Here is a 20,321-nt window from a genome sequence, read left to right as displayed (position 1 = left end):
TTTTATGCTTCTGTGATTTTTGAAATATTTTTATCAATATTAAACAATTTCTTTACTAGCACTGATGATGTTACCTAGTAATGAAAAGTCTGCAACAAAATGAAATGTCTGCAATAAAACAACCAAACTCAGAGAGCATCAAGGATCCCTTATTTCAACCCCAAGCTACTAATATTCTCATTTATTGGTAAAATAATTTCCATTTGTATTGTTTTTGCATATTGAAATTTATTCTGGCTATTTTAAATAGCAAAAAAAAGTTTGCAGCAAATAACCTTTCAACATTTAATATAGCATAAGGTTTTGTCTGACAGAATGATACATGTTTTGAGGATGAAAAAAGACAAGATGAAAATGGTGATCAAGAATTCATCTGGTTAAATTGGAAACATACTTTAAATCCATAGTAAGATATCTTTCTTGGTAAAACATACAGAGATCCAATTGCTTGAACCTTTCATCATCACAACAACCAACTGTAAAGCTTTGTTTCTTTCATGACAAATACACATAGTGAAGATTAAAGTACCATATTTTTTGGACTATAAGACGCACCTAAATTTAGAAGAGGAAATCAACAAAAAATGCTTTTGGCCTCCCCATGCCCCATTTTCAGGCCTTTTCCAGCCTTTTTTTGACCCATTTTCACGGCTTTTTTTGGCCCATTTTCTAGGCTTTTTCGGCCTATTTTTGAGGCTTTTTTCAGCCCATTTTTTCAGCTTTTTTCAGCCCATTTTTTCCAGAAAAAAAATGGCTGAAAAAAGCCTCAAAAATGGGCTGAAAAAAGCCTCAAAAACGGGCCAAAGAATGGGCTGAAAAAAGTCTCACAAACGGGCTGAAAAAACAAAACAAAAATGAGCCAAAAAGTCTTGAAAACGGGGCAAAAAAAAAAGCCTCAAAAATGGGCCAAAAAAAGCCTCACAAACGGGCTGAAAAAAACTCAAAAATGGGCCAAAAAGCCTCAAAAATGGGCTGAAAAAAGCCCTGGAAATGGGCCTGGAAAAGGCCCAAAAATGGGTGTGCAGAGGCCAAAAAAGGGCCGGCAGGTGGGCGGGGCTTCGGCAATATTCAGTCTATAAGACACACAGACATTTTCACCCCCTTTTGGGAGACAAAAAAGTGCGTCTTATAGTCCAAACAATACGGTAGTAGTCAGTGGTTTTTGTGAACTTGAGATACCTGAGCCCCAAAAGCTTCTAAAAAAGCATGGCAGATGAGCATAAAAATCCATGGGATTGTAAAACAATGTAGCTTCACCATGCCATCAAATGTAGCAAAGTCAGTTCTGAAACAGTGTTTCTTTCTATTTCTACCTTTACAAATTGCAAGCACAGATCATTCTGAAAAGAGGTTAGGATTCTTGTAATTTTAAATAGAATCATGTAATTATGGAAGAAGTGTGGCTATCAGTGTTTTCTTTAAAAAAAAATAGCCAAGACAGCTTCTGAGAAGTAGAGGAGGGAAATGGATCCAATATATTGATTTGGGAAGTTAAAGGGATGCACATATTTCAGGACTTGTTACGTTGTTGTCAAGACTTTTCCAGATCTAAAAGTTTTTGGCAGTACCACTGCCACTGTAGCATGCCCATAAGGGCAAGTTCTTGTATATCTGACATCCAAGATAGTGTCTCAGAAATCCAAGAGTTTCAGGGTGGCCAGGATTTTTTGGGCGTGGTTGCATATTGTTTGGTCAGTATGACTCCTCTTGCTGCAGGATACAGTGGACTGTTTTCAAATAAAAAATCTCAGGATAGCTGGGGAGATTTATGAATAACAATTGGCAGATTAAAAAAGAAATCTCCAAGATAGCAAGACCTTAAATGCTAATACGTTCATACAGCATTTCCATTAATTTCCCAGTAATGAATTCTGTAATGACACTAGGATTTTCGTTTCTCTGATAGTTCATTACTTTTTCATGTGAGCCAGAATATCTGAAACATTGAATTCCTTTCTTTTTAGCCTTACATTTCCCCCTATTTCCATTTAATTTATATCTGGCTGTGACTGAAAGGTTTGTGTGTTGAATAATTAGAAGCCAATTCTAAATGAGAAAATAATCCTGACCAGAACCAGCAATGGAGTATCCAGAGCTGTGGTGGCGCAGTTGTTAGAATGCAGTACTGCAGGCTACTTCTGCTGACTACCGGCTGCCTGAAATTCAGATCGAATCTCACCAGGCTCAAGGTTGACTCAGCCTTCCATCCTTCTGAGGTGGGTAAAATGAGGACCCAGATTGTTGGAGGCAATATGCTGACTCTGTAAACCGCTTAGAGAGGGCTGTAAAAGCACTGTGAAGCCGTATATAAGTCTAAGTGCTATTGCTATCCTTTATTCCTCTACATCATTGTTTCTTTTGAATCAATGGCACCATATTTTGTGCAAGGATGCATTTACTACTGCCCTAATCCAGCCTCCTATCTCCTTCCTGGTGGCTTTCACCAGACCGGGTGGGACATAAAATATGGCTATTTTTATATTCTGATTTCACATTCACATTGACAGTAACACATTGACTAGAGGACAGCAATTTTAGTCTTTAAGGTATCTGATTTTCATTATTCCTCCTAATACCACTGAAACAACTGACTTGGACCCATTTCATCTTTTGGTTTTTCAAGCATGTGACAGATTTTAGCAACATAATTTTTGTGATTTAAGACTAATTAGACGTACCTTTTCTAATCACCTATAAATATCCTAATATTTGGTACCAGGGCCGTCTTAAGGCTATCTAGTTTCTATGCAGTATTTCTCAAAATGGGCAGTGACTACTATTGGGATTGCTTATAAAACAACCAATTAGGGTTGCACACTATGCAGCTCAGGGTTTATTCCACAAGCCTGTAATCTTAGTGAAATATCTTACTCAACTGATATTTGGTTTTATCCTTAACACTCATCCTCAATACTGCCAGGTAAGATAACTGGTAATAAGTCTGTAATGTTCATATCCCCCTCCCTAAATTTATATTCCCTCCTCCTTTTTTCTATTTTATGGAGAATAGATTCAGACCAGTGGTGGGATTCAGCCAGTTTGCACCTATTCGGGAGAACCGGTTGTTAACTTTCTAAGCAATTCGGAGAACCAGTTGTTGGAAGAAATCTCATTTTGTTTTTTTTCCCACTTTACAGAGCTAATCCTGTAAGGAAGGCAGGAAGGAAACATTCTGGTGTTGTTTCTAGCCTAATCTTTATTACCCTGCTTACAGGAACCGCCTCTACGGTTAACCCTTATTACATTATAACAACTAAGGCAAAGTGCCCATCGACGTGAGTGATGTTGAGTTGGCCACGCCCACCGAGTCACATGACTACCGAGCCATGCCTACCCAGCTGGTCATTAGGGCAGAGAACCGGTTGTTAAATTATTTGAATCCCACCACTGGTTCAGACTCTTCTGCAGTCTTTGGAACAAAGAAATGGTAGAAGAATCCTCCAAAACTCTAACTCTGAAACATTCCCCAAACTTTTTTGTTCATTTGCAGAAATCAAGGTATAGAAATTCACTAATAATCACTTGGAAACCATCATTATAGGCAAGTTAACTTATTTGTACAGACATTTCATGCTATCCACAAATCATTCTGAAATATGTAAATAATTGCTAGGTATCTACTTTAAGACTAAGTTCAGTTAGATATCTTGATTTCTGAGAACTTGCAATGGTATTATTTATTAATAAAATATATTTTATGATTTAAAATGCATGATAGCAGTGTTCTGATATTTGAGGGGCTGCCACAAAGAGGAAATCAATCTCCAAAACACTAGGAGGCAGAACAAGAAGCAATGGATGCAAACTAATGAAGGAGCAAACCAACTTAGAGCTAAGGGGAAATTTCCAGACAGTGAGAACAATTAACCACTGGAATGGGTTGCCTTCAGAAGTTGTGGGTGCTCCATCACTGCAGGTTTTTAAGAAGAGATTGGACAGCCATTTGTCCAGAATGGTATAGGGTCTCCTGCTTATGCAGGGGGTTGGACTTCCAACACTTATTCTGTTCTTAAATTTGTTTGCCACTGCTTGCTTCAAAGGGACTCTTTGGGCGGATTACAACATTGAATGCAAGATAAAGGTATGCTACATTTAGTAGGCAAATTATATGTACCTTGTACATGTGTGATATAGTATATGAATCAGACCTTGAACAACTAATGATGGGACCTAATTTCTATTTGGAACTGGAGGCATCAGGACTTTGTGGGTTATGGACGAGACAATTGGAAAAGCATTTTGTAATATGGTTAATCATGTTCATATTATGCTTAAAAGCCTATATGGAAATGTACAGTCCTTAGGTTGAGCTGAAAATCTGAAGAGCAAGCACCATGTACGGATAAATGTCATTGTGAGAATAACAGTGTTTAAGGATAGAAAGAAAAGAAATACAGGGAACGCTGTTGATATAAATTACCTTTTAGTTGAATTTCTCTTTTTGACTCCACCCATTAATTTATTTCATTATTTCTTACCCTCTTTGTGTAGGTCACACGATTATGCATATTCTAACATCAAAATGATGGCCATATACATATGTAGAAGTAATGAGAAAATAAAAGTACCAGTATACATTTGTTTTTATTTCTGTATGCAATGTAATATTAGGCACATAGCTTGGGACACTTTCTAAAATAAATCATTGGCCATTGTTTAGAGTATCCTTTTGGCTTTTAAATACTGGTCAGGAAAACATATGATGTAAAAATACATGAATAACTTCTTTTGAAAGAAAAGTGGATTTTGCACCTAAAAGTGCAAGAGATGTTCTTTAACCCTTCCACCAAAGAATGTGGCAATATACATTATATTGCTTCTGTTTGAAAAGGCGGCTGGAATTTTATGACATAGAAAATTATAAATTACAATTAGTTTCCATAATCACTATATATATATACACAACCCAGTTGTGAAAAAAACTGGTTTAAAACTTACAAATGAAATCTTCACACAGATCAAAACAGTGAAAATATAACAATTAACATGCTCAAGTGCCCAATTTGGATATTTAAAGACATTATATCTTTAAAACACGAACTTTAATTACAAGAGCAGCATGGGCATTTGTTATATTTATTTGATTTGTCAAAAGGATTACAGTGTTTTAAATATGAAGATTGTTTCAAAATGGGTAATTTTGTAATGCTCTAAATTAAAGTACATCTTGGTGAATGGGTTAAAAAAAGGTGAGTCTTGTAAAAATACACAAGCCATGTGCACTTCAAAATATTCTAGTGTTTCACCTGTAAGGTATTGTTTCAAGCAAACAAGACTTAACAGAACATATGGCTTTACAGTAACATCAATCTGTCAACTAAGCTGTAGTAATAAATACTTAAAATCTCTACCGATAGACTTACATTTTGATCTGGTTTAAACAATACAGAAAACAATTACCAGTTGAAAGCTTGCTGTAGTATGTCAAACACCAAAATTCTTTTTAAATCATTGTTTTAAATCTAAAGCAACCAAACATTTAAAGGGCATTGCATTTGAACAATTTCTTTGCCAAAATGAAAGAAAGATAGACTTAAAAATGTTTTGGGTGAAAAATTATGAAAATTGCTACATACTTTGGTCACTAATTGTCAAATAGTATGCCTCAAATACATTAGATTTGTGTATTCACTTTTTTTTATATAAAACTATTCTTACAGCCATTTTAACTATAGTATCATTACTAATGTTACTTGGGTGGCAAGTTCTTATTTCACAATCACCCATCATTTAGAACAATACAATATAAACATACGCAAAAATTTCTTGGTATTCTTCAATGTGCAATTTTTACACTTATGAATTTCTGTACAATGTCTCAAAATCTAGAATATAAATGTTGCTGGTCCTGATCACTTGTGAAATTAAATGCAGCAGTGACTGGCTCCAATAGGTTCTAGATGAAATCCTCAAGAATCATATCCTTGAAATCAGTTCATATTCTTCAGTTATCATCAGTCAATATCACATATCATACAGGGCCATTAACAGATGCCTCTGCTAGAATGGTTTGTTGATCAGTCCTAAGGAAATCGAAGAAGCATCAAATTGTTAGAAGAGAATACAATGATTCTGAACGCTGAAAAACAAAGTTAATCAAATTGCTTTTAGATTAAAAAAAAAATGGAATAGACCTTATGGCACTGATATACTTGCAAAGTAAATTAAAGAATTCAGCATTACAATGAAGATTTGCCTTGTGAATTTTCCCTGACTTCCCAGGAAGTGACCTAGGACACACTGGAGATCACTACATGAAGCTTAGGCTTCAAATTTAGCCTCATAGATTATCTTTCCCATAGGATATCAGTATTTTTACCTAATACAATTTTTGCCACAGCACTGAGATTTCAGAAATTGGTTGCTGCCAATCCTCTTTAAAAAAAAAAGTTGGAAAACAAGAATTGGGAAATTTTTTCCTCAAGAAAGACCTTTCAGTTGCATATAATTCTAAAAGCCGTATAATTCATGCAATATTAAATATAGGCAATATTTTAGCAATGACCTCACTGCATTTATATTGGAGATGCAGTAAAATTAATAATTTATTAAAATATATTGTTTTATTTTAATAAGGGGCAATTAGATATATTAAGATGGAGATGTTAATTAGATGTTTATATTCTTTTGAATTTTATCTGTATCACATAGGAGTTGAATTCTCAAGGAAAATGTAGTTCGACAAAAGACTTGGTGTTCAGTATTAGAAAGACAAATATATAGCTCCAACTATTGCAAATTAATTAATATTGATCAGCGACAGGTGACAGTAATGAACAATTAGCTTCAATTTATTGATAATTGTGTGTCTGTAAATATTAAAAATTATCTTCTTGGGCCCATTTCTACAAGTTGGATGGTTGATTAACAATCAGACTGGATCCCCAATTCTACCACTGTTGGAATGAGATGAGATCAAGAGACTGTTTTCTAGGTTCAAGTTTTGTTTTGTCAGAATATGAATCACACATTTGAATTTTGATCTGCTGGAATGCAACCAACTTGAATGGAGCACTTCTTTTCCAGGTATATATACCCCTAACTCAACAATATTGGGGACCTAGATATTTTTCTTTCAGATCATAAAGCCAGTTACTAATTCTAACAATAAATTCACCAAATATATAAAAGGAAGGTAACTATTAAAGAAATCGTAATATCAATATTGAAAAGGTTAACATTTACATCCTCTGCAAGCCTTTATATATCTGAAGAAGAGCAAGCCCTTTTCTAAAGCATTAGCAATTTACAAAAAAAAATTCAACAACAGAAACTATAATTATGGGGATAAGGAAGCTATAGTAAACAAGTATTTTTCAATTATTACTAAGTACAACCAATATTTAAAGCATGTTGCATTTATAATTGCTAGAATAAACAAAGTGAACATACTCATTGCTTATCATTGAAACCTATGTTCTTAGCTTATTATATAGGAATGGAGAAGAAAAAGCTTTGCCTGTGCATTTCCTATTCTTCCCAGAAGACATTAGCTAAGCTGCTTTCTCCCATCTCCAAGATACATACTTAACATCAGACATAAATAAAAGCAATGTAGCAATACGTATCAATTCTGTTAAAAATTAGAGAAAACAATATGAGTACAAAATGAATTTATCAGCAGCAAACTTACAACTGCCAGAGCAGCCTCTTTTATTATGTCCTAGAATCAAGAGGCTGCAAGCTGTTAGCACTTTGGCCAGAAAGTCTATGAAGGCTAATTTAGAGTTCTACTCCTGTAAGGTGACAATGCTCTCCAATATGCTCAGAAGTGTCTGTGCAGCTTTCTGTCATATATGGACAAGCACATAGATAACAAGATGGTAAAACGTTGCAATGTTCAGTGTGCTAGAATCCTATAGCAGCAGTCCCCAACCTTTCTGGCACCAGGGACCAGTTTCGTAAGAACTGTCTTCCATGGACAGTGTGTGTGTGTTGGTTTTGTTCCTGCGCATGATCAGATGAAGCTTTTGTCAGGGTTCCAAGTAACACCCCCAACGAAAGAAGACTCCGAGGCTAAAAGTTCCTCAAAGTTCCATTTTATTAGAGATGTCATATTGGCACATCTGGGAAAACCCGAATCTGAAAGCTTCCAGGTTTTCCCCACCCAAAAGAAAGTCCAAGTCCCTGCCCTAGCACGCACATGGTCCAATCAATGCACCTTCCCAACTGGAGATGCCTCCCAGTCACACCACTCTAGGTGGAGGGCAGGATGTCCTTGACTCTCAGAGAAAAGAATGTTATGGCTAGATATCTCCCCAACTCCATACAAACCCCCCCCCCCAGTTTCCCACAGCACTAAATGTGGCAGCCCTGAAGATCGAAAGTAAAAGATGGCTTCCAGGACTGACAACCTCCCGCCCCCCATCAACCGATGATCTTGTTCTGCAACGAGAGGAACATAGGGGGTTAACGCAATATTCCTTAACCCTAACCACCTCTTCCCCACCCAGGGGGACCCTTTGGCTTATCAGGGTATTTATCATGGAATTGCTTCACTAATCTGTCTGCTTTTATATCCCAGTTTTTAATTCAAGTAGCTTCAGACAAAGGGTACCCCTTCCAATGTACAAAATATTGCAATCGACCTCAATACAATCTAGAGTCTAAAATTATTTTAACTTCATAATGGGTTTCCCCTTGCATCACTATAGGTTTGGGTGCTGGTCGGGACCGCGGTCTCAATCTCGACCCACTGCTGGCTTTAGCAGACTGCAATGAAAGACAGGATGCACTTTCCCTAGAATGTGTGGGAGGTTAAGCTGAACTGTCACTGGGTTAATTACTTTCACTATTGGGAAAGGACCTAAAAACATAGATCCGAGCTTTTTACTGGGCAACTTCAGCTTTATGTATTTGGTTGATAAATAAAACTGATCTCCCACACAGAAGGGGGGTTGAAGGGATTGGTGTTTGTCAGCTTGCTTTTTTATACCCCTCAGCAGCTTCTGTCAGTGCTTTTTTGGTGTTTTCCTACCCCTTCTTCAGCGACTCCATCCACTTGGTCAGAGTCATGGAGGAAGGTGGTTCTCTGGGCAGCTCGGACATGGGGACAAAGTCCATGACGCTGGTGATACGGAAGGGGGTCAATCGGGTGCTGCTATGCACGCCGTTGTTGTAAGCCACTTCTGTGAACGGCAACAGGTCCACCCAGTTCTCCTGTTGGTAATCGTCCCAGATGGTGTGGATTGCGGCACATCAGGTAGCTTAGCCTGGGTTCGGCAGCCCAGGGATCTTCTTGCTGGTTTTTCTGCAGTCGGTTCCCTATAGGGGTAGATTTCCAGGTCCATGGCTACTGCAGTGTTGTACCAGGCTTGTATATGCTCCGGAACTCCCCTAATGCTGCAAGCTTGTCTGAGGTCTGGGTCAAGGGCCTCTTTGAAGTGGTAAACGAGGAGGCGCTCAGGCCAGTCCCTCAGCTTTCCAGCCAGTCTTCAGAATTCCAACACTAATTCTTTCGGAGGCTGGCCCACTTGCTTCAAAGCTTTGATCTGGGCTTCGGCTTCTACTCGGTGGGCCCTGTCTTCAAACCGACCTCGGAGTAGTTGGACGAACTTGTCCACATCATCTAGCTCCAGGGCTCCCTCGTCATGTAGCTCAGCTATCCACTCCGCTGCTTCTCCTTCATTCATGCCATCCACAATTGCCGAAATCATATCTTGATCGATTTGGTATTGGTCCCCATAGAGATCAATGTGGGACCAGACCCGATTGAGGAAGTAGGCCAGTTTCCCTGGGATTCCGTCAAATGTTGCTCTAAATCGTGGAGGGGGAGCGGCTGGTGGGGCTGGCGTGGGCTGCTGAACTGGCACCAGCAGCAGGGCCGAGACCAACGGAGGGACCGGCAATAGTTGCGATGCTGGTGCCGGCTGCAGGACCAGAGCTGGTGTCCATTGGTATTGCACCCATCCCTGCCGGGGTAGAAGGGGGGATCTGGTCAGCCGGAGGCAAACTGAGGACCGGCTGCGGAGGTGGGATGCTGGGTCCCAGCAGTAGTGCCGGACTGGATTGACTTAACGGGTCTTGCTGAAGTGCCGCTCCGATTCCAGCAGGAGCTATCACTGAACCCTTCGGTAGGCCTGCCAGTGACTGGCTGCATGACAGCAGTGGGAAGCCCCACTCTCGGGAGTTGCTGAGATCAGCCGGTCCCGATGCTCTCCATTCAAGGGCTTGGGTCTGCTCCGCTCTGCTCGCTCCCATCTGCTGTTCCTGCAGCATTGCCCCTGTCGCTATCTCCAGGGGCGGCATGGCTCCCAAAGCTTCGCCCCACAGAGAAGGATCCAGTTGAGCAGTTTGCCAGGGCGCCGGCTCTTTGGGCCCGGCACCCTATCAGTGTTTTGCTTCGGCGGTCTCCACTGCGTTCACTACAGATTCGGAAGGGGAGTAGAGGGTCTCGATGTGGACCATCGAACCAGTCCCCATGGTCCCTTCTGTGGTTGTGTCTTTCTCCATCTTCCCCGAGTTTTCACGCTGCCCGGTGCTGGGTCGGTGCTCGAAGCTCAGGACCCCGGACAGCATCCCGGAGTTTGGGGAGCTGGTTGAAGTTCTAAAGGAGATTTGGGTTAATGTCAGGGTTCCAAATAACACCCCCAACGAAAGAAGACTCCGAGGCTAAAAGTTCCTCAAAGTTCCATTTTATTAGAGATGTCATATTGGCACATCTGAGAAACCCCAAATCTGAAAGCTTCCAGGTTCCCCCCCACCAAAAAAAGAAAGTTCCCAGCACCCACATGTCCATCACATGGTCCAATCAATGCACCGTCCAAACTGGAGATGCTTCCCAGTCACACCACTCCAGGTGCAGGGCAGCTTGACTCTCAGAGAAAAGAATATTATGGCTAGATATCTCCCCCACTCCATACAATCCCCCTCCCAGTTTCTCACAGCACTAAATGTGGCAGCCATGAAGATCGAAAGTAAAAGATGGCTTCCAAGACTGACAGCTTTGCTCATTCACCTGTCACTTACATGGCCCAGTTCCTAACAGGCCACAAACTGCTACCAGTCCACAGCCCAGGGGGTTGGGGACCCCTGTCCTATAGGATGTAGAATATCCTATAATTCCAGGAGTCTCCAAAATAGTTGAGAGCAGGTTGCCATACATAATCATCTTTTCATTTACCTGTATGGTTTTCCATAAAATATCTTTCCTTGAAAAGAAGAGCTGGATCCACCTCATAACTACATGCACCCATATTTTCTTTTTTTCCTCACCACTTTTTAGTTTATAAAGGTGAAAGCACAGCCTATATAAGAGCCCATGTATAAGGCATTCTAGGAGCAGGGTATAAGACAGATTATAAGCATTTCATATACACACACTGCTCACAATATAAAAATGACTTGGTAGCAACAGGTACCTCTGCTCCAGGCTGCTGCAAGTGGGCTGTGGAGCTACAGGACTTTCTTCTCCAGCATCTGCATTCTCTTCCACCACATATTTACAAGAAGCATCTTGCGAGGTAGACAGTTTTCCTTCCTCACTAATAAATAAATAAAATTACAGCTTTGTTTGTGCTTTAAATATTTGTATTACCATGCAATAATGAAAGACTTGGGGGAAAGGATCCAGAGGTCACATGCAAACAGATTTTAGAAATATGATTGAAACATGGAAAACAAGCACAAGATTGTTGTTTCTGTTGACGTTCATTACTCCCATCAGTTTATGTTTATTAAAAAGGAATTGGACAAGAAAAAAATGCAGGAGAGAGTAGTAAAAAAAAAGAGGAATGAAGAATGTAAATGATGCCCAAAATGGAAAAAAAAACATGTATGATCCTTTACAGTACATACCGATAGGATTTCAACACTCTGAAGCCACAGTGAAAGGGAAGGGTGGAAAAAACAGAAAAGTAATATAAAAAAGAATATCAAGATTTTCCCAGAAAAAAAGAATGTTCGGATCAAGTCTGTCTAGGATGCAACAAAAATAGTGGTATTGTTATCCAAATTCTTTAAACAAACTAGCAATTTCTACTGCTAAGAACAGTTGGGATACATTTTTAAAACTAAGCTTCTCTTTGGACACCTATGGATTGATTTCACAAGCTTAATATTCAGTAATCACAGGTCCCAACTGCAGACTGAAGTGGAATTATCCAACAACAGTTTACAACCAACCCATTACCAGAAATTAGCCTCAATTTTTATGAAAGAATATAAACTGTTTTGAGCTTTCCTGAATAAGAAAACTGAAACATTTGAAAACCAGATGCTTAAAAATGTGTTTTAACTAAACAGAAAAGGAACAACAGAGGAAAATGCCTCATCCCAACCAGTCTATTAAGTATAATTGCTGTCGGTCAAGCAATGTCGGCTGGCAGCCCCAGGGGGAGAACCTTCTCTGTGGGAGCACCCGCCCTCTGGAACAAGCTACCTCCCGGAATACGACTGATCCCGGATCTCCGCACTTTCCGTAAGGCCCTGAAGACGTTTTTATTTCAGCAAGCCGGCCTGGCCTGAATAGGTTTTATGGGTTAGTTTTTAATTGTATAGCTTGGGGTTTTAAATTGGGAGGCCGATTAATTTAATTTATTTTTAGTTATCTTAACTTTTATATTGTATGTTATTTTAATTTTCGGCTGTTCACCGACCTGAGTCCCTTCGGGGAGAAGGGCGGTATATAAATTCGATAGATAGATAAATAAATAAATAAATAAATAAATAAATAAATAAATAAATAAATAAATAAATAAATAAATAAATAAATAATAGTCTACTGGGAGGATGAATTGTTTCAAAAAGATTTATTTTCTAGTCTTATATAGCAATGGCAAGGTTTAACCCAGGATGCTTTAAATTAAAAAAGTGTTTCTACCAAAAGCTTTGTCCTAAGAAAGGAGAAATGAAAGAAAGCCACCAGGTTGATTGCTCTTATATTAGTTACCCTGTTTTCATGGGAAGAGGAAAAGTTCAAAGAAAAACCAATGTTTCTTCATATGGGAAAGAAAGTATCTCAAGCTGGAAATATGATAGCATTTTTTTTAGTTTTTAACTATGTTTCATGAATTATTGTGAGCTTCCTAAAGTCGCTATATGAGATAGGAGGCCATATAAATCCATTAGATTAGATAGATGATAGATAGATAGATAGATAGATAGATAGATAGATAGATAGATAGATAGACAGACAGACAGACAGACAGACAGACAGACAGACAGACAGAGACAGACTGTGGTCTAACAATAATTTAGTCATTATAAAAGAATAAAAGATTATCTGCATTTTGAAATCTTTCAAACTAAATGCTGATACATTTAGTATTTGAAATGATTTTTGTAACATGTCAAACATTTACTGTAATTTTGGCTGCAATCTGTTCGTGGTTGGAAGGAAAAAATATGCTCCCAGCAAAAACAGGTGAATCTGAAGTTAAAATTTCAAACCTTTGGCTTGATCTAAGAGCTGGAATGAATACCTTCTCCTGCACCCTCTCACTTTGAAAATAAAATCCTTTTACTTCTATACCAGTACAAAAAGAAAATTCAGTTTCTTGATAATTTTGCAAACAGAATCTCTGTAGAATTCTGCAGAATTAGAACATCAATATTATTTGGGATTAGCAGCTTCTGTGTAAATTTTGACACTCAAAACAGAGGGGATCAAATCCAGATGTAGAAATGGAGGCTGAAACCAAAAATCCTGTGAGACTACAACACAACCATGAGTACTAGATTATAGAACCATGCTCCTGAGATTCAGACTAGAACAGACAGAATCAGATCCTCTGCTTAATATTTGGTCCTTCAGTATGCCTGGTAAAAAAAGAAGCTGGTAATCCAGAAAAATAGGTAGCAGCCAAAATGCCAGTCTCTCGAGAGAACACTTATTCTCTCTGCTGGATTTCCAAAGTAATCACTGAGAGCTCACAGTTTAATAGAGCTACAAACATCCTAATTAACAAACCAAAGGGGAACTGAATTATGAATGCTGTGGGATTCAAGGTTCATTGCACCTCATCTAAGCTGACTCAGCTTCAGAATTTGAATATTTAACCAACATAAAAGTACTATCCTACCCTCTGTTGCATTCTCATATCTAATATATACATATTAGTAATTAGCCTGATTATTTTCTGTTTTAACATACTGTCCCTGTAAAATTCACTTGGATGTATTTTGTTTTTTAAGCAGACTTTATAGAAAAAAAAAAAAAACCCACTCAAGAATGTAAAAATAAATCTTGTCATGGGGATTTTAATTATAATTAAAGAATTCTGAGCCAAGGAATACATTTTGAGTACCAAACTTAATTGAACTTAATTCTTTGTAAATGTTCTTATTACCCTGCTAAAGATTTTATTTCTTTTAGATATACTATATACTATACTATAAGTATACTGTGCTGTACTATACACTATCTTTCATTATCACTCTCAAATAACTTAAGAGTACATTTTTGCTGCATTACTTCAAATCTGCACTAGCTGCATTGGTTGCCGGTCTGTTTCCGTATTCAATTCAAGGTGTTAGTCATTACTTTTAAAGCCCTACATTGCATTGGTCCAGGGTATCTGAGGAGTGGTCTCTCCCAGATGGGACAAGCCTGCCCCAGTCGGGCCTGTGGAAGAGGCCTGCTATGAATCCCATCTGCTAAGGAAATGAAGCAAATGGGCTCAAGGAGAACAGCCTTTTCTGCTGTGGCTCCATCTCTGTGGAACATTCCACCACCAGAAGTGAGAACTGCCCCCTCCCTTTTGGCCTTCTGGAAGAGTATCAAAATCTGGCTTTTTTGATTGACCTGGGGCCTAAAGGGAGGAACTCATTGCTAAAGGCAGCTAATGGAGTAAGACCTCAACCATGTCCCATCCATCTTTTGGCTCTTGTAGGTGTAGTTTTAGTGCAGGTTTTAATATTTTAATGTTGATTTATTTTAATCTTTTAATTTTTAAACTATTTTTCACTTGTTTTATCATTTGTAAGCCACCCAGAGTTGTAGGGGAGATAAGCGAGGAATGAATGAATGAATGAAGACGAAAGAAAGAAAGAAAGAAAGAAAGAAAGAAAGAAAGAAAGAAAGAAAGAAAGAAAGAGAGAGAGAGAAAGAGAGAGAGAGAGAAAGAAAGAAAGAAAGAAAGAAAGAAAGAAAGAAAGAAAGAAAGAAAGAAAGAAAGAAAGAAAACAAAACACTGGCCCTGTTCATGATTGAGAGGAGCAACCTAACTATAGATATTTTATTTTATTTATTTAAAATATTTATCTAGCCATCCATCTTGCATCAAACTCTGGGTAGCTCCGTATCAACTATTAAAATAATGTAATACGTATAAAACCATAAACATTAAAAACTGGCACCAAAGTTAAGCTTCCAACATTCAAGTTAAATCCTCCAATCTTCCTCCAATGAAGATGAAGGATCTTGTATTGATCATGTTTCCCATCTTGACTAGATCTGCTCTATTATCATAAAAAAATCATTTCTGTAAACAAGCAGCAGAGTCTAGGAAGAAGAGATTACATCCTCTACGAGCAGCTTTCCCTAGCAGCCAACAACCCTCACTCTTACCCATATACATACAAGACTGATGCATCTTCTGTTTCATAGCTTAGTACAGTGCTTACTCAAAATGACTATCATGTTATGTGCAATGTAGTGATACCATCCACAACACAGGTGGTGATAGGACATGGAATGTGAGAGAACAATCTATGTCCATAATACAAAAGCACGGGAACACAGCCATTTCAGGCAGGGACTCTTAAAGGTGAAGTCTTTTGCGACAGACATTCTACTATCGTTGCCGTCTTGGTATCATCTACTATGCCTCCGCAGCAGGGAGAGGAGGCATCTGTCCCTTTTCCCACCAACACCTATTGAAGGATGAAATCAAAATTGCCTGCAACACACTCCCTATTCGTCTATGGAGATTCTCAGTCATCCAGGTCATGATTGTCCCAAAGGTGATTTTTCAAGAGGTAACTGGATTTTCTGGTTTTTCTTTCGCTTCTCATCCAAGAAGCTTCTTCAGAAAAACCAGAAAGTCCAGTTGCCTCTTCAAAAAGCACCTTTGGGACACTCCCTATTCCTGTCATACTACAATTATAGTGATCAGTTAGGGACTAAGCATAATTACAGGCATAGTGAAGGCCAATTTTTTTGTAAACTGCCCAGATCATTTTGAAACAAAATGGATAGCAAATTAATTTGTTAAATAAATAAATATAAATATATAAACAAATAAATAAATGTGGCTGGAAGTTACATATTTCCTTAGCCTTTGGGGTAATACTGTTTCCTTAGTGTACTGAAGGAAACACTGAAAGAAATCTGCAAGGGTGGGTGAGGCCTCCTTTGGATTGTGTGAGTCCGCATCTTTTTCGTTCCAGACTGTTTTTTGTCATTCTTGCCATCTTCTATTCTTCATTTTTTTCTTGTTTTGAACATTTTCACTTGTGAACCACTCAGAGTTGGGAATTAGATGGCATGTAATAAGACATGGACCAAAAAACAAAAACAAAAACCACCCTACCAGTATGTTAATATTCAGGTCAGAATTTTGACCAAAAAGGTGAACTGAAGAACAGATTAAACATGCTAAATTTATATAACTATCTCAAAGTACAAGCTAAGAAAAAAAGGCCCCTGTTGTGTGGCTATTGCATCAGCCCCATGGCAGCTATTATTTTCAATAATTCATCCATAACTAGATTAGAAAATTATTTTTAAAATAAAAAGAGGTAAATAGAAAGCACAGAAAAAACTTCAGAGGCCAATACGTAAGAAAAAATAGCAACTATCAACTTAAAATTAAAAATCTGCCCAATGATATTCAGTGAAAATAGGAATACTTCATTTGATTGAACTTTTAGCATTCACAAAAAAATCATGTTTAAATCCCAATTTCACAGAAAGCTTGTGCCAAATGGTTGTTTTAAATGGTTCGAGAATGCAACACTAGGCCACCTTGTAATATGATTAAATGAAAATTCTTTAAACTTACAGGGCAGCAAAGTTTAATGCCTCACCTTTTGAAGACAGCAGTCTCAGTTTTAGCATCTACAGTAAGGCTAAGAGTCTCCTTCATGCTGCCATTCATTACTGTTTCAGTCACTTTATCTGCATTTTCTGTATCATCTTCTCCATCAGAACCAGCTTCCATTGCAATACTTCCTACATCTGAAAAAAGAATTCGAACAATGAAATTGGACAGTTACTTTTTTATTTTATATCTGTATTACTCCTCTATTCTGTGCTGAGCTGTATACAACTGTCAGCAATAAGGAGAATAAACTTTCATATATTTAACTGATTAGTAGTAAACTCTTATTGAGAGCTTACTGTCACAGTAGCAACTCTGGATGACAAGTAAGAATGGGGAGATGGGCAGCATAAATATTTAATTAATAAATAAAAATTAAAAAAATAATTAATTCTGTTTAAATCATCAACAAAAATCCAATTCTCTCATCAGTGGAATATGCTGAGTCTAATGCCACACATTATTAATCAAAGTATTTCTGAGTTCTTACTTTCTGGCTGGGTCACAAGGGCAACTACATTTGCATTCAAAGGATCCACTGGTTCGGTGTTGGTTTCCATTTCCACAGGTGAATTACTTCTCAAAGAATCTTTTGAACTTTAAAAACAAAGTAAGAAAAATTGATGAATCACATTTTCAATTATTTTCTGCAAGGAGTACACAGGATATAATTCAGTTTGTCACTTCTGTATGATAATGGTAACTATTTGGAACAGGATTCTAGAGTATACTTGCGCTTATATGTAACTGAGCAGCAAATAAAGGCAATCTACCAGTAAATATCAATGAGCACTTGAGACCTTATAGAAATTTATATAGATTCTGAAAGCTAAACTATTCTTTTTTGCACCCTCACCTTTCAATTAGGACATGGAAGAAAAACAGATGGCTATTCAGCTATAGATTATTTTTTTAATCCAGAAAGCAAAAATAATAATGTTCAACAGAATGAGATGCAGAAAAACGGAGGATAATGGTTGAGAGAAGATGATAGAAAGACAATGAAAAGAGAAGCACTTCTTGAAGTGCTAGGGAAGAAAATGTTAGTGCTGCTTGTTTTATCCCATTATCCAAGATTTTCTGTACAGAAATGAAATTTGCAACAAAATTAATGGGTCAATGAGGTTAGGTTTTTATTTTTAGAGACTGAGATTTTCTCAGTAAAATAGTTCTTTTTTCTGGAGAAAAAAATGATACTATAATTCTGCACTTTATTGATGAATTTCTGCAATGTGGTTTTGGGATGAGTGACAAAAAAATGACTTGGGACTCAAAAAATGCCACCCATTTTTTTTCTCAAATTGCACAACAGACAGATATTTTTCACCTAATCATGTTAATCTATTACTACAGCTGCACTTTTAAAAGATGTCAAAGCAAACTAATAAGCTAATGCTATCATTTCAAATATAAAATATATGAAAATAAAATATATGTTTTGTTCTTGTGTTTCTTTAATTTCATTTGTAGGTTTTGCAGGAATTCAAAACTTTCCTACCTTACAGTGAAATCTGAAAAGGAAGCCCAACCAGTTTCTTTTGCTGGCATTGGTTCCTCTGTACTCCATACATCAGATCCAACAGAATCCAGATTAGTGCCATGTGTGGTTTCCATAGGAACATCAAAGTTAGCTGACCAATTAGGTGCTGGAAAAAAAATGTAACATTACAAATATATTAGTTTCTAATACTAAGCCTATAGCAAGGCAGCTTGTTTAAGTTTTAAACAAAGTTAGAGGAAAAATTTGTCAACTTTTACTTTTATGCGTACTGAGATAAAATAGAACCATTTACAACTATTCATTCTACCATTACCATATTTAAGCAACTCGATTTTACAAAAATTCTGTGTCATTTTAGAATATACCTCTTTACATTTTACGCATGTTCATTTATAATGGAAAATGTCTATAGATATAAATGTCTATAGATTGTCTTTCACTACACACAGCCCTCTGCTACAAGTCAAAAATACCAAGAGAGGAAAGGGTGGTGCACATGTTCCTAAATCCCTCTGTACATCCATACATTGTCCTTGCACTGTAATATATTGAATGTTGAGTTTGGTCCATCTTGGTCTGAGGCAGCAACCATAATAACAGAAGTGATGTAAAATACTTCCCTTTTATTTTTATGGAGTTAACTTGAGGAAGTAGAAATAATGGGGGGAAAAAAATAAGAAGGCCAAAGGCTTCCACTTTTTTTTTTTTAAACAAATGAAAAAATCCGGTAAGCACAGTACAATTCCTGCATCTGAATTTGAATGCATGAGAAACTGTGTGAAAAAAACTACTTACTTTCATTCAAATCTACTTCCATCTTGTCTTCTGTATTGGTGCTTGATTCAAAGAGGTCTTGCTTTGTTCCATCCTCTTCTTCAGAATCTGTACTCTCTTCACTGTCTGTACTGCCTGAGCTTTTTATTTTAATGAAAGAGACATATAACATGAATTTCCTCCCCTTCACTTATTACATAACCATTTTTAAAACTTAAAAACTTTGGAGGATTAAGAATAGGCGAAGAGGTCTGACTGATTCCTCCCCCTTGTTCATTAACATTATATAATACTACAAAGAGGACTTTTTCGCTCAACTCATGGTTGAACGTCCACCGATTTTAGCGTCGTTCAATAGTAGAGTTTTCAGAAAATGTTTTACACAGTGTTTTGCCCTCACACAAACAGAGCAGCTCTCTGCTATTTGTTAAAAGTAGTCAATCTTTTTCAAGCCATCATGAGCCTACAGGTGCCACTGTTTCAAGAGTCACATTGATAAACCTGAAACCTATGAACACAATTACAGTGTATTTAAACAACATAGCAAAACTAGACATTTTGTTATATTTGCCACTTAGATAATATCAGGCAACTTCCAAAGGAATCATACAGAGGAATATGGACTCTTGTAAAGTCACTAGGCCCTGACATGAAAAATCTAGTTATTTAACAATTTTAGCCAGACATTTCTGGGCAGTGTATGTAAATAAAATATAACTAAACTATATAAACTAATTTTAAAAACTGGGTTGAGCCTTTAAAATTACATTAGCAACCTATTCAACAAAACTATACCATGCCAGAGTCCAAGAGCCAGGTCTTCACAGCCTTCTGAAAGGCTAATGAGGCAGTGCCACCCTGGGGTGGGGTGGGGTGGACTGTTTCATAAGACAGTTGTCATGACAGAGAGGTTACACTTTCTGATCTTACCAGGTGACACTGCTTCACTGATGGGACATGCATGCTCATTCTATCAGAACTAATGGAAGAGGCAAAAACAATTGGGATAGGTAGTCCATGGGTGAGCTGACCCATGTCACGTAAGTCTTTAAAGTGACAACCAG

At 37.7% G+C, this 20,321-nt stretch overlaps 1 protein-coding gene across 28 annotated transcripts in view; it reads right to left on the bottom strand.

Moving 5' to 3' along the window:
• Window positions 1-4,565: 4,565 nt before the first annotated feature.
• The window catches only part of PPP6R3 (protein phosphatase 6 regulatory subunit 3), an 88,381-nt gene continuing 72,625 nt past the window's right edge, over window positions 4,566-20,321 (bottom strand). For 18 of the 28 annotated variants that reach the window (XM_034416758.3, XM_034416755.3, XM_034416760.3 and 15 more), the window contains 6 exons: window positions 19,279-19,397; window positions 18,481-18,628; window positions 17,473-17,579; window positions 16,969-17,119; window positions 11,361-11,483; window positions 4,566-6,023 (listed from right to left, as the gene is read on the bottom strand). In XM_034416758.3, the coding sequence (XP_034272649.1) occupies window positions 5,972-6,023; window positions 11,361-11,483; window positions 16,969-17,119; window positions 17,473-17,579; window positions 18,481-18,628; window positions 19,279-19,397 (700 nt within the window). In that variant the 3' untranslated portion in view covers window positions 4,566-5,971. Of the gene's footprint in view, window positions 6,024-11,360; window positions 11,484-11,796; window positions 11,815-16,968; window positions 17,120-17,472; window positions 17,580-18,480; window positions 18,629-19,278; window positions 19,398-20,321 lie in introns of all 28 variants that reach the window. The other 10 variants (XM_034416753.3, XM_034416757.3, XM_034416759.3 and 7 more) reach the window with 1 other exon arrangement.

Source organism: Pantherophis guttatus, chromosome 1, assembly GCF_059756535.1.
Source record: "Pantherophis guttatus breed Tessera chromosome 1, ASM5975653v1, whole genome shotgun sequence".
NCBI lineage: Eukaryota > Metazoa > Chordata > Lepidosauria > Squamata > Colubridae > Pantherophis > Pantherophis guttatus.
Note: the sequence above shows the minus strand (reverse complement) of the source record. Positions and strands in the feature narration are given on the sequence as shown.